This window comes from Lytechinus pictus, chromosome 16, assembly GCF_037042905.1.
Source record: "Lytechinus pictus isolate F3 Inbred chromosome 16, Lp3.0, whole genome shotgun sequence".
Lineage (NCBI taxonomy): Eukaryota > Metazoa > Echinodermata > Echinoidea > Temnopleuroida > Toxopneustidae > Lytechinus > Lytechinus pictus.
Genome location: NC_087260.1, coordinates 27,227,572 through 27,241,811, shown reverse-complemented (window position 1 = coordinate 27,241,811; position 14,240 = coordinate 27,227,572). Strand labels below are relative to the sequence as shown.

The window sequence follows — 14,240 nt, the reverse complement described above, 5'->3', positions numbered from 1 at the left end:
GTTTCAGGTCACGTGACCAAGGTCAAAGGTCATTTAGGGTCAATGAACTTTGGTCAGGTTAGGGGTATTTGTTGAATTACTATCATAACTTTGAAAATTTATGGATCTAGTCCATGAAACTTGGACATAAGGTTAATCAAGTATTAGTGAACATCCTGTGCGAGTTTCAGGTCACATGACCAAGGTCAAAGGTCATTTAGGGTTAATGAACTTAGGCCAAGTTGGGGGTATTTGTTGAATTACCATCATAACTTTGAAAATTTATGGATTTAGTTCATGAAACTTGGACATTAGGTTAATCAAGTACCACTGAATATCCTGTGCGAGTTTCAGGTCACATGACCATGGTCAATGGTCATTTAAGGTCAATGAACTTTGGCCGTGTTGGGGGTATATGTTAAATTACCATCCTAACTCTGAAAGTTTATGGATCTAGTTCATAAAACTTGGACATAAGAGTAATCAAGTATCACTGAACATCCTGTACGAGTTTCAGGTCACATGACCATGGTCAAAGGTCATTAAAGGTCAATTAACTTTGGCCGTGTTGGGGGTATTTGTTGAATTACCATCCTAACTCTGAAAGTTTATGGATCTAGTTCATAAAACTTGGGATATAAGAGTAATCAAGCATCACTGAACATCCCCTGTGAGTTTCAGGTCACAAAACCAAGTCAAAGGTCAGTTAAGGTCAATAAACTTAGGCCATGTTGGGGTAATTGTTGAAGTGCCATCATAACTTTGAAAGTTTATGGATAGAGTGAATGAAATGTGGACATGGGTGTAGTTGACAGTCTTAAGTCTCCGTTCAAATGTAATTTATGGTCAATGAACGTGGTATTATGTCATTATATGAATGATGTTTTTGTGAATGATTATTTTATAGTAGTTTTCAAAGTTAGCACTGCTGCTATATTAAATTGCGTGATGCAGGCGAGACTGCCAGAGGCGTTCCACTTGTTTGTCATATTGTAGCACTGCTGTTGCTATAGTAAGAGTAATCCAGGGGTGGTATTGCATTGTGTTGTTCCCAAGGCAATGAGATTAATATATTTTTCCATTACTTTCATCTAATTTCTCAATTAAGTATGATTATGCTAACATGTCATAATTAAAACAAGTGCGAGAACCATGCTTGCTATCACGCAGAAATATTTGCGCCACGCGATTAGGACGCCTTTTTTCATTTCCAAATATTGGTAGGCCTGTGAAACGAACCCCTGGGGAGCATTTCATCAAATTTTGTCTGACAAGTTGTCGGATCTGACAACTTTCCTTGATTGTGGTTTGCTGAGAGGCATTGTTACTATGGTAACTCTAGGATAAAACGTCTGACAAGTCCTTTCATGACATGCTCCCCTGGTGTTTTCTCATTGTGGTTTGGGTATTAAGGGAGATGTGACATGGTTCGTGGAATGCCACAAATTTATTTCCTCAACACATGTCCATGTCAACATGCTCCACTTCCCAATCTATTCTCTGAGAATGAATAGAACAAACCACGTTGTGTTCTTTATTTCCTCTCCTCTGCGTTGCCATGGAAACAGAAAACCAACGAGCGTGCTGTCGCCAACACGTCTGATCTGAATGAAGAGTTGGGCCAGGTGGAGTACATGTTTACAGACAAGACCGGTACCCTCACTGAGAACGAGATGAAGTTCAGACAGTGCTCAATCAACGGGGTCAAGTACACTGAGGTCAAAGGTCAACTTCAGCCCCAGAAAGAAAACGAAGGGAATGAGGTATGTGACCATTGATTCATTCGGTTGTTGTTGCCTTTGTAGCCCTATGGTATCATTCTTTACGATACTAAAGATGTTTGGTATGATTTTCTAACCTTTGTATGAACAGGTACTATTCTATAGTTTGAATATATCATCATCATCATCATCATCAATCATCACTGTCATATGCTAAAGGCCCTTCAATGTAGATGTTGATCTCTATACCATCTGACAATGCTCGAATCAAATTCTCCCTGATACATTTCCTTCATAGAGTGACAAAGATGAGTTCTTGCTGACCATGGCACTCTGTCATACCGTCCATGTCCATAAAGAACCTGCATCAGCAAAGAAGGTGATGAACGGTAACGTGGGTGAGGCACATATGCTGCAGTACGAAGCATCTTCACCAGATGAAAAGGCTCTAGTGGAGGCAGCAAGCCAGTTAGTATTACACCAATTATGCCATTTCTTTATCTGTATATTCTGTCCAACTTCTGTCCAAGCTCTTGGACCGCAAATAACTAGTGTGTTCCGCAATACACAGCATTTATAAAAAAATTATGGTTAGATCCATTACCCGGTAAGCTTTTATGCAATAACATTTCCATAGCGAACTGTGAAAACAAGAATTCACACTTATTGTCGTCACTCCCAAATATCCAAAATAGGTATTAGTGCTGATAACTCACCCTGTTGGCACAAGCAAATTAACTTCAAAATGCAGCAATAATAAAATGTGTATTAAAAAAAAAAATTAATGACTATTGGTTGATTTTGTGGATAGGTGGCAATTTTGTAAGATTTTTGTCTGGGGGGGGGGGGGTACAAGACAGGTCTCTCCCATTGGCTAAAATAAAAACCAAGGGGGAGCGGAAATGTCAGTACACCCCCCCCCCCTCCGATTGCTGCCACTGGTTTTGTGTCTCTATTTTTGTAACATTTGTGTGTCTTCCGTTCCATTAGGTATGGTACAACGTTCCTAGGAGGCACCCAGGAGTACCTAGACGTCAAACACAAAGGACAGACGCTTCGATACCAGATACTTAACACCCTGGAGTTTGACCCGACCCGGAAGTGCATGAGTATCATTCTAAAAACGCCTTCAGGTAATGAGGTTTATTCTGTAATCTTGGTCTGAAGGTCACTCTTGAGTTTTTACGACCATAGGATTTTTACATGGACCACAAGGCTTATATAGCACCAGTGGATCATGGAAAAGCACTAAAACCCATTCTTTAAAGAATTTTTTCCCAATTTTTTAATTATGTTTCTTATTGAGTTTTGATGCAGAGCCTCAAAAATCATACCAAACACATAAAAAGAAAGAATCTACCTGTGCACTTTCATTTTAATGGTGTTATGGCAACATCACATTGATGTTGCAATGTTTTTGAAAGATGATGTGCACTAAAATTGGCAATGCAACAGAAAATTCAAAACCATGTTTGTCCAGTGTTTTCAGATTCATTAACTTTCATATAATGAGAAGGGCAGATATGAATGAAAATTAATGAAATAAAAGGAACCCATTTATCTACCTCTGTGTGTAAAATTATTTTTAGAGGACGAGATTTTACAACCAAGATCTTCCTGCTATCAACTTAAAGTTGACTCAGTAGACCACTTAGTTCATGAGCGGTAGGTCTTTTGTTCAATTCATGGATGAGTCACTGCAAAGTTTAGGTCTCAAGACTGACAGTCTTGTTCCTATATACTGACTTATAATACATTTATTAGAATGGAGAAGGAGGTTGTCTTTAACAGGCCTTGCAAGGAAAATCCCATATTTGATTTGTATTTGATTGTACGTATGAGTATGAAGAGAAAAATGTACTAATCCTTTGTTATTGTTTTTTTCTGTGAAGGAGAAAACCTGCTTCTATGCAAAGGGGCGGAGTCATCCATCTTGAGGAAGAGTATCAGCGGAAAGAAAAGTGAAACCGATCAACACGTTAGCGACTACGCCATGGTGAGAACAAAATATTTCTAGAACTGAGACTTAACCCTAAATAGACTGGGCTATTTTGATGCCTAAGAAGACTGAGGGGGGCTGATTCAGCCCCCCTCTTATGGTCTCGGCTGTCGATCGCACGATCGCAACAAAAATTGGCACGCACGTTACCCATGGCATAATCTACAAAACTATAAGGTCAAATTCTGTGAAAAATCTCATTGCTAATTATGCTAATTTATGCGTAAAATAAAAATTTTGCTCTAATTAATTAAATAGTGCCACTAAAATGCTAATTTTTGGTACACAAACTCTTTACAAGGATCTTATCAAATGTACTCTGAAAAAATTACAACATCACATTTATTTTCTTATGTATTTTATTGTTTTCCAAATTCCTTATGTATTTCTTTGTTTTTCGACTCTTTGTTTTTTATTGTTTTTCAATGGAAATTGTTGGGGACTTTATTTTGACCATTAACCAGATGGAATTAATTTATTTTAATCAGTAAAAGGAAAAATAATGATACATTGATGAATTCGGGCTAAAAACACTATTTGCATTGGATTTGTACACAAATTTTATGTTTTTGAGCAATTTTGGGCCTGCATGCACTTACAAAATGTTCCGTAATATCGGAACTGCATACCCGGGGGTCGCAATTTTGGTCTCAAAAGTTGCGCGACACTTGAAAGTAAAAAGTCAGCGAGCGACGCGGTCAAAAAAAATTTGTGCAGCGGATTTAATCGTGAAAAATGTTGAGGGGGGGGGGGCTGAATCAGCCCCAGTCTTCTTAGGGTTAATTCTCAAAAGAGGTTTCAATTGTACCATGGTACAAAACCATGGACTATGCAGATTTATTTCATAAACGCGCTTCATTTTAAGCTCACTTTGCCGAAAGCGCGTATTTAATTGGATTGAACTTTGTGTACACAATGAAATAAGCGTAATTATGTAAAAAAATCTGCTTAAAGGTATTGTTTAACTTTGTGAGCAGCCGATTTAAAAAATTCTCAAACCAAGATGAAACATGTGTACAAGTGCATGTATTAGAACTAATAAACCCTGAAAACAACCATTATTGAGAATGAAAAGCTAAAACTACATGGCAAACACCGATTTTGTAAATAGGCGTCTTATATACGCCTAAATAGTACACAGCAGTGTATGGGATGAAATTAAGATGGTGTTTTTGGTCACTTTATATTTCAATTTTTGAAGCACTAAATAATTATTTTCGAACGCAATTTTTTCTGGGCTTCATTTTTGTAACATATCACAGACACAGGTGACAAGTGTGACCTTCTAGCTCAGATTTTTAAAAAGTCAAACCAATGTTAACCAATCACTTTAAGTCCATGGTTTTGTACCATGGTACAATTAAAACCTCTTTTGAGAATACGGGCCTTAAAGTCTTGATGTAGTACTAGTATTGCAGTAGTATTAGTAGAAGTGCTAGTGGTGATGATTCGTCTGTATCTACTTGGTCTATTTGCGGACTGCCTAATTGTCAGATCATATGACACCATCAAGGCTAGACCCACTTGGTCTTCTACCAATTCAGGACGATAATCGTTGGTCCAACCATCACTTGATCTAACTGTCATGCCCAGATGGTCCTCTGTCTAATGAAAATTTGGATCATAAGCATTTTATCAAATCATCTAAAATTTAAGAAAATGTTAACTGGGCTACATGTACATGGCAAAAAGATGAAATGGTTGGTTGACAACTGGTTGTAGATAAACAAGGACTAGACCTTGCGGGATCGGACCAAATGGAAAAATAGACAATAGTGGTTGAAGATTTAGTGGAAGTTTACTTTTGGAGTAACTACATTGTGTTTTATGAATATTGATGGGTTTTTTTGTTGTTGTTTTATCCAGGAGGGTCTAAGAACATTATGCTTTGGTAGAAGGAAACTCAGCGACGATACGTATGCAACGATGGAGGAGAAATTGAGACTAGCTTCTACGGCTCTGGATGACAGAGAGGAGAAGGTATGATCTTTTTCATGTTTCATCATTAGATGAGATTCTATATTAGATGAGGTTTAACCGTCCTTGCTATATTTTCAAAATAGTAATGCATGATAATCATTTACACAAGTAGGAAAAAGTATGAAAAATATTCCAGCTGAAAATTAAAAACAAAAATAGCTGAATTTAGCTAGCTCAGAAGTTGAACTTGTAGATCCCTGGTTGAAATTGTACTTATGGTGAACTATGATTTATTTGAATTCATTATATTTTCCTACAGGTGTCTGAAGCATATGACATGATAGAACAAGACCTACACCTGATCGGAGCTACTGGGGTTGAAGATCGATTACAAGATCAGGTAGCTGAGACTATGGCGGCTCTCAGGGAAGCAGGCATTAAGGTAATCTTAATCCTATTTAGGATTAGTAATACAATTTTAATTCACCTTGTATTCAGTAATAATAATAATAATAATATAGGATTTGTATAGCGCACGTATCCACCTTGCTAGGTACTCAAGGCGCTCCTATATTATCCCGGCTAAGCTAGTCTACCGATTCTAGTGCGCGCAGCTTTTTGAGGAATTACTTCCTGCTGGTACCCATTTACCTCACCTGGGTCGAGTGCAGCACAGTGTGGATAAATTTCTTGCTGAAGGAAAACACGCCATGGCTAGGATTCGAACCCATGACCCTCTGTTTGAAAGGCGAGAGTCAGAACCACGAGACCACGACGCAAGATGTAGCTGAGACCATGACATTTGGTATGAGTAGTGTAATCATAACCCTACAAGCAATTAAAATTTGGTAAATTACTTATTGGTCTGTACCCGCTTCTTCTTCTTCTTCTGTCTTGTGTTGGGTTGGCAACCTCATCTACTTTCTGTTAGTCTCATTTCATGATCTAATCCTAGTTTGTCTACTAATCATTTGGTCTAATTGCCATTTAATCCATTTAACATTTTGTCTCATTTCCAGTTGGCTATATTCACTTTATAATCTTATATCCATTTGGTCAATGGTTCGATTAAATATTTGTGAATAAAATTGTCATTTGATGAAGTGAAAAATGATTAGACGATGTGGAAATAGACCATCTGGGTATTAGACTAATGATAATTAGACTGAGTGGCCCGTATTCTGAAGTCGGGTTTAACTTAAACTCAGGTTTAAAGTTGTGGTTTAAGTATGGATAGCCAATGGTGTCATAAATCTGTAACAGTAGAATTTCAATTTATCGGCTCATTTTCTCTCTAATCATTCTTAAATGTTTCGGAAGGATATATAGGATAGTTTTCTATACCAGTCACGAGTTAGGAAAGAGCACAGTAAACATAAGAAACATACAACTTAATAAAAATTTTGGCACTTTTGGCTTCCCATAATTTTAGCACAGAGTTTTACCATGGTCTAAGTTAAACCTGACTTCAGAATACGGGCCAGTGGGTATAACAAGTGAAGTGCTGAGAAGATGGCAATGACATCAAAGTGATAGTAGACTAAGTGGACGCTGCCCATGTGGTTTTAGAATGTCTGAGTAATAGACCAAAGACACTTCGGAATGAATTTTTGCCAAAGGAAAACACATCATAGCCTTAGTGTAGTAGGCTTGAATATAATATATCAGCAAGTTTTTTTACCAAATCCTGTTTTCGATATCCCTTACAGATTTGGGTTCTAACGGGAGACAAACAAGAGACAGCGGTCAACATCAGTCATTCCTGCGGTCACTTCAAGGATGGAGTGGTTGAACTCTTACTGGTCAAGCATGAACTTGAAACAACCTGTGTCCAGACACTCAATAGGCTTGCAGAACAGTAAGTACTTTATTTGAACTCTTGAAATGTCAAAGGAACCCAATGACATCACTAATTAACTGAATAGTGCTGAATGTTCTGTTGTATGTTGAAGGTTAGTAATAGTATTTTGTCATTTAGCTCAGTCGGTAGAGCGGGGGTTTCGGATTCCGGTGACCCGGGTTCGTTTCCCACCTGGTGCGCTAGTGCCCTTTTGTATTAAAGGCTTTATCCTCATTACCAGGTCCCTCATAGAGGACCTTAAGCTGTCTGTCCTCTGGTTGCTTGCTTACAAGCATTTATGCTTTCTTAGCAATCAGGTAAAAAATCACCACCATTTACCATTTTGTTTTAGTAATATTGAGCTTTTAATTTGCACATTCTCTAGGAGACTGCTATGAATCTAGTATTTTGTTTAATGAAGGAGAGTTGACAAAGTAATCATATTGTAACCTTTTTCAGATGATGTTTGCATGTTGGTGTGAACAATCGCCGAAGTGGTTTACGGTACACCATGTGTAAAGTCCTTGAAAGGACTGAGATAAAAGTGGATAGAGGTAGAAGTGAAGTTGAGAGGCGGGAAAGTGGAAGTTAGGAAGTAGATTATCTTTGGGATTGAGTGTAGTCTTTAAAAGGACTGTAAACCAGAAAGAGTGGAGAGCTTGAGTAGTAGGCAGGATACGAGGCTTGACTAGAAGGCTGGTTGAGTTCGAGGGGTGAGAGTGGCTTGAGTAGATGAGAGAAGGCTGGCTTGAGTTGGAGGGGTGAGAGTGGCTTGAGTAGATGAGAGAAGGCTGGCTTGAGTAGATGAGAGAAGGCTGGCTTGAGTTGGAGGGGTGAGAGTGGCTTGAGTAGATGAGAGAAGGCTGGCTTGAGTTGGAGGGGTGAGAGTGGCTTGAGTAGATGAGAGAAGGCTGGCTTGAGTAGATGAGAGAAGGCTGGCTTGAGTAGATGAGAGAAGGCTGGCTTGAGTAGATGAGAGAAGGCTGGCTTGAGTAGATGAGAGAAGGCTGGCTTGAGTAGATGAGAGAAGGCTGGCTTGAGTAGATGAGAGAAGGCTGGCTTGAGTAGATGAGAGAAGGCTGGCTTGAGTAGATGAGAGAAGGCTGGCTTGAGTAGATGAGAGAAGGCTGGCTTGAGTCGGTGAATGGAGTTGTAGAGCAGGAGCTGGAGAGGAGACTTAACGTTTTTGGCAGGTTGACTGTCTGTCTTCAGGAAGACGGACAGACAACCTGCCCGAAACGTAAGTAAGTTTACAGAATGATAAGTATAAAAGGATCACAGCTTTGCTTTGAGGACAAATAGTGAAAATTACCACTCCCTTCACTCTTTGTGACCTCTTTGAAACTATCTTTCAGAATGAAGCTAGATCCTCAGAAGCGATATGCGCTGGTGGTAGACGGACCCAGTCTGGCCCTGGCCATGAAACATTACCAAATGGAGTTTAGGAATCTCTGCTTAGATTGTGAAGCTGTACTCTGTTGCAGAATGTCACCTTTCCAGAAAGCACAGGTATTGGTTTTTGCCAATTTTAGTAATAACCAGATAATGATGCGATTATCTTCTACTGGTCATATTTCATAGCAATGTAATATGCATATTCATGTCTTAAGGACTAACTTTACACCTTGGCTGTGGCCAACAGCAGATTCAGAATTGAACAGGGGGTGTGTGCATTTGTTTACATACTTACCTATTGCTTTTTTTTCTAAAATGTTCACATCGTTTCCTCTGGATGGGCCACTGACTCCGGCAGTCAGATAGAATTTTTTTTTTTTTTGTACAATACATTTTAAGAGATACTGTATTGCCCCATTTCACACTGTCCTTTCATTTAATATTTTCTATATTCTTGTAATATTCATCACCTTACAAGTTTCCAGTTCATCTGCCATGGTTATTCTTTGTATGCTATTTTGTAGGTATTCAAATAAGTTTTATGCACCCTTTTATTCTGATAATTGTTTCTTTGATGTTTGAAAAAGGTTGTAAAACTAGTGAAGGAATCTCCCACCAAACCTTCAACCATGGCTATCGGTGATGGTGCTAACGATGTTAGTATGATCCAAGAAGCTCATCTGGGTCTGGGTAAGTAGATACAGTGAGTGACCAGTGATTAAGCTGGTGGTGGTGGTGGAGATGAAGAAGATGAAGATGAAGAAGATGAAGAAAATGATGATGATGACGACAATGATGACGACCACCATGATGATGAGGATGACGATGAAGAAGATGATGGTGATGACCTTTTGAATAATAGATTGATAAAATCATTTGCAAAAATGATTTGGATTTTGATCATTTAGTCAGGATGGCCAAATTGTAGTTACTTAGTTTTCTTCTATTTTCACTGGGTTATGATGTAGGAACATTCAATAAGTCTAATAATACAGTGTATGGATGATTTGAAAGTATTTCATAAATTGTACATGTATCTTAAATTGCTGATTTAAAAAAAATTATCTTTGAAGTGATACATATACCCTTGAATTTCTCGGCTTTAATTTTCAGTTATGTGACCAAATATGACTGTCATAATGATTTATATCTTACATTTCCCCCTAGGAATTATGGGTAAGGAGGGCCGACAAGCGGTACGATGCAGTGACTATGCTTTCTCTCGTTTCAAATTTCTCCTCCGAATTCTTCTCGTCCATGGCCAGTGGTACTACCATAGAATAGGAATTACCGTCCAGTACTTCTTCTACAAAGTAAGTCTCAATTAATGGTCTAGGTAGTTGTGAGAATTACCATAAAAAAGGAATAACTGTAAAAAAATGCAATTGTTTTGTGCACATAAGATAAGATGTATATAAAGCTTCCATATTTCATTCATTGATAGCTAAAACCTCTAATTGATTTTCTTTATTTTTACAGAACTTTGCTTTCATCACCTGTCAGTTCTACTTTGCTTTCTTCTCCGAGATGTCACAACAGGTATAGTATTAACACCTTTAAGCCTATCTTAAAGGAGAATGAAACTCTTGAAGCAAGTTAGCTTTTGTGAAAGCAGAAAAATCAAAGAATAAGATCAACAAAAGTTTGAGTAAAATAGGACTAGCAATAAAACAGTTATGAGCATTTGAATGTCGAGATCACTAATGCTATGGAGATCTTCCCATTGGCAATGCGACCAAGATCTATGATGTCACAGATGAACAACTCTCCCCTTTTGGACACTGAAAATATACCCCAAAATATATCTTTTTGCTCATTCTAATCATATGACAAACGATTCATCAATTATATAATGTTGTGAAACCTCTGTACTTGTCCTCTCATATAAAGAGAACACCTCACCTTGTGATAGACTCTATAAAAGTGAGAATATAAGTGAAATAAGTACTAAAGTAATGAGGGAGTTGTACGTGTGTGACATCACAGATCTTGGTCGCATTGCCAATGGGAAGATCTACATGGCATTAGTGATCTCAATATTCAAATGCTCATAACTTTCTTATTATTCATTCAATCTTCCTCAAACTTTCAATAATATGTTTCTTTGATTTTTCTCTTTGATATGGACTCAGCTGGTTTCAAGGGTTTCATTCTCCTTTAAGTGTTTGTGAAGCCTGTCTATGTGTTGGTGAAGCCTATCGTAAGTGTTGGTAAAGCATATCTTAAGTGTTTGTGAAGCCTCCTAAAGTGCATGTCAATATTCATATTTATTACTAGATTATATGAATGCATGTGTCTTAAAATGGTAATGATGTAGAGGATATAAATGCCGGTCAGCGTAGCCGTGGTAGGGGGTAGTAGTATGCAGTGCTTGGAAACATTGTTTGAAGCGATATATGAAATGTTGCATATCATTATTGTTGTTGTTGTTATTGTTAGTATTATTATCATTATTATTATTATTATTATATCTATATTTATTTTCTTTGCAGCCCATGTTTGACAGCATGTATCTAACATTATTTAACATCACCTTCTGTGCGTTACCAATCCTACTCTTTGGCATCTTTGAGCAACATCTATCGGCCAAGATGCTCCTAAAGAATCCACAGCTCTATAAAGATAACCAACGTAATGCCTACTTTAAGATGTGGAAGAATTGCTACTGGGTAATATTAGGTGAGTTTTCTGTGAAACCAGGCACCATTGCATTGGCTGTGTTATCTTACATGTAGTTCAAAATGTTGGAGTTCAGTATAGCTTTAGGTTCAGGTTTGTTTTGAGAAGTTTTCAAAGATTTAGAATTGCAACTGGGTCGTATTTAGCCGAGTTTACCGTGAAACTATAGGGTCATTGTTAACCAAATTATCCCCCGGGGCATAAATGGCTTCCATTTGTTTTGCATGACAAGTTTTTAATCTAAGAAGCTTGCACCAGGACGTTCCGTGACTAAATTCTTGTGCAACATTTGAGACCAAATTGTGACATCAGTGTATGTGGTTCCTAAGTTTGTAAATGCATGCCATACCAAAAATTGCTCTGAAATGTGATTTCACATAATAATCAAATGCAAATTCTGTTTCAGGTGAATATTCATAAAAGGGTTCTATTAGGCGCCAGTGAGGATCATTTTCAAAGTTTTACTGGTGACCCTCGCCTCAACATTATTGGACTATGTTTCATCAGCAGTCAAGGGGTTTAATGTTGCATATTTTTTCTCTTTCAAGGAATCTATCAATCTATCGTCTTTTTCTTTGGAGCTATGTTTCTCATCAAGGACGATGTTTCTCTTATGCAGAGTATGAAGGTGAGAAATCCATGTTGATATCAGAATTTTTGAAGTAAATTTTTAGTGTCAAATGTTTTATTTCATCATGAAGTCATTCTTCCTTCAATTTGATTATCACCATTAGCTCTACCATCATCATCATCTACAAGGCCTTCATCTTCACCATTGTCACCATCATCCTCATCCTTATTATCTTGATCTTCATCACTTAAATTATGAACAGATTTTGCCATTCTGCCGTACAAATGTATTATGTACATGTATTTCATGAGTTTTAATCTGGGATTGTTATTTTTCTTTCAAGCAATTTGCTTATGATGACAATCCTTCTCCTGCAAATTGTGTTCGTTATAATTTGGTAGTAGATCATACAGGGTGTATTTGTTTAGAATTATATCTTTTTTAAATCATTTTTTTCTCTCTATGGTTCATGCCAAATAACAGTAATCAATATATTATGTTTGTTATATGTCATGGAAAACGTATTATACAAATTTATGAATGCAGAAGGAAACATTATGTCAAATCAAATCAAGAGTAACATTTTCTAATACCCTGGAGAGAGTTATTGATTGAATTCAAGTGTTTCAAAATTACACGTGCCACTGACATAGCCAAGTGCTCAAACACCTGAGGTGGCTCCCATTGCCTTCAAAATCACAAAATTAGACATGTGGCTTTTTGTTTGTGATAAGGATGGATTTTATGAATTTGTAGTAGAAAATTGCCCTTACATATATGAGCAATGTAGCCAAATACACGTGACGGCTGTAAATGGGAAGGCTGTGCAATGTGCCAAGTTCTGGCCTTACAGTGGTCGTAAAAAGTTTGTGAACTCCACCAGAAAATGAACATATGAATGAATGAATGAATGAATCTTTATTTCATTTCAATTCCGACAACAACAACAGTAGTAAATCAGTGCATTACAAGTAAATAGCAAAGAACAAAAGTGAATAATTACTGAATTATATATATAATACATGTACTACATTATTATGGAACATTGCAACATGGATGAGATAAGATGGAAAAGAAATGTGGTGACCTAATAAGAAGCTTAGCTTGTGGGCCATAGGCCACCAGAACTTAACACATAATCAATCATTTAAAACCTATAAGAACAAGCAAAAACAAAATGAAACAAAATTGGAGTAAATAACCAAAGTACTTACATACATATTTACAAAAGATACACTTAAAAGTAAAAAAATGTGAAATGCAGAATGCAAACACATTTTAAAGTGTTCAAGTTCTGCCATGTTTAAGATAGTTAATTGTAAAATCGGGTGATGAAATATTACATTCAATGAAGTTTGTTTCTCTGGGCTAACCCAAGATCGTTGCAGTTTTGTTGTCTATGTTCAGCACTCAGCATGAAGGATGCATTTCATGGTGGGTTTCACTAACTTTTGAGCACAACAGTATATCTGACATTTGTTTGTACATGTAGATAATGGACCAAAGAAGAAGCAGACCATTTTGTTAAAATCTAATCTGAATATTCAAGAATGTGGTCTTTAAAAAAACCCACAAACATCCCGAAAGTAAAAGACATGTGCATGAATGTAATATTATTTACATATAATTGGAAATTAGAAAGGAATTTGCAGTATGTCCTGTTTTTCATTTCAATCATTTTTTTGATAAAAATCCCAACCTCGACTTTGTTACATACATGCAGTTGCTTTCTAGATTTGGTAGTTTACTGCAGTGGTTTGGATTGCTTTGGGTTTTGTTTTTATGTGTACTTCTATGATTTCTCTTTACATTTTTTTATTTCTTATTTTGCCTTTAAACTTTATAATGAGTATGAAATGTTTTCCTATTTTCTGTTACAGAACTATGGTCTTTGGTCATTTGGTACTTTAGTCACAACTGGATGTGTGCTTGTTGTCAATTTTAAGGTAAGCTTATTACTCTCATTGTTTACTTAACATCTGTACATGTATGTCTACCTCAAAAACATTGTTGTGGACTTGGAGAATAGTACTAGAGCAGGCCCAGTCTCCCTAATTGTCCAATCAAAATCAAAATTTAAAATTAAAATCAAAATCAAAATCAAAATTGAAATTGAAATAAAAAAATAAAAAAATT

General features: G+C 37.0%; 1 protein-coding gene across 4 annotated transcripts in view; it reads left to right on the top strand.

The window, feature by feature from the left end:
- The window catches only part of LOC129279440 (phospholipid-transporting ATPase IF-like), a 62,463-nt gene that overhangs the window by 22,704 nt on the left and 25,519 nt on the right, over positions 1-14,240 (top strand). For all 4 annotated transcript variants that reach the window (XR_010296152.1, XM_064111642.1, XM_064111643.1 and 1 more), the window contains exons 12-25: positions 1,548-1,742; positions 1,999-2,168; positions 2,691-2,833; positions 3,593-3,696; positions 5,566-5,679; positions 5,939-6,061; positions 7,329-7,477; positions 8,815-8,968; positions 9,442-9,544; positions 10,022-10,167; positions 10,334-10,393; positions 11,347-11,533; positions 12,082-12,161; positions 13,985-14,050. Coding sequence is in view for 3 of the 4 variants with exons in the window: in XM_064111642.1 (XP_063967712.1) it covers positions 1,548-1,742; positions 1,999-2,168; positions 2,691-2,833; positions 3,593-3,696; positions 5,566-5,679; positions 5,939-6,061; positions 7,329-7,477; positions 8,815-8,968; positions 9,442-9,544; positions 10,022-10,167; positions 10,334-10,393; positions 11,347-11,533; positions 12,082-12,161; positions 13,985-14,050 (1,794 nt within the window). In the remaining variant the exon portion in view is untranslated. The remainder of the gene's footprint in view (positions 1-1,547; positions 1,743-1,998; positions 2,169-2,690; positions 2,834-3,592; positions 3,697-5,565; positions 5,680-5,938; positions 6,062-7,328; positions 7,478-8,814; positions 8,969-9,441; positions 9,545-10,021; positions 10,168-10,333; positions 10,394-11,346; positions 11,534-12,081; positions 12,162-13,984; positions 14,051-14,240) is intronic.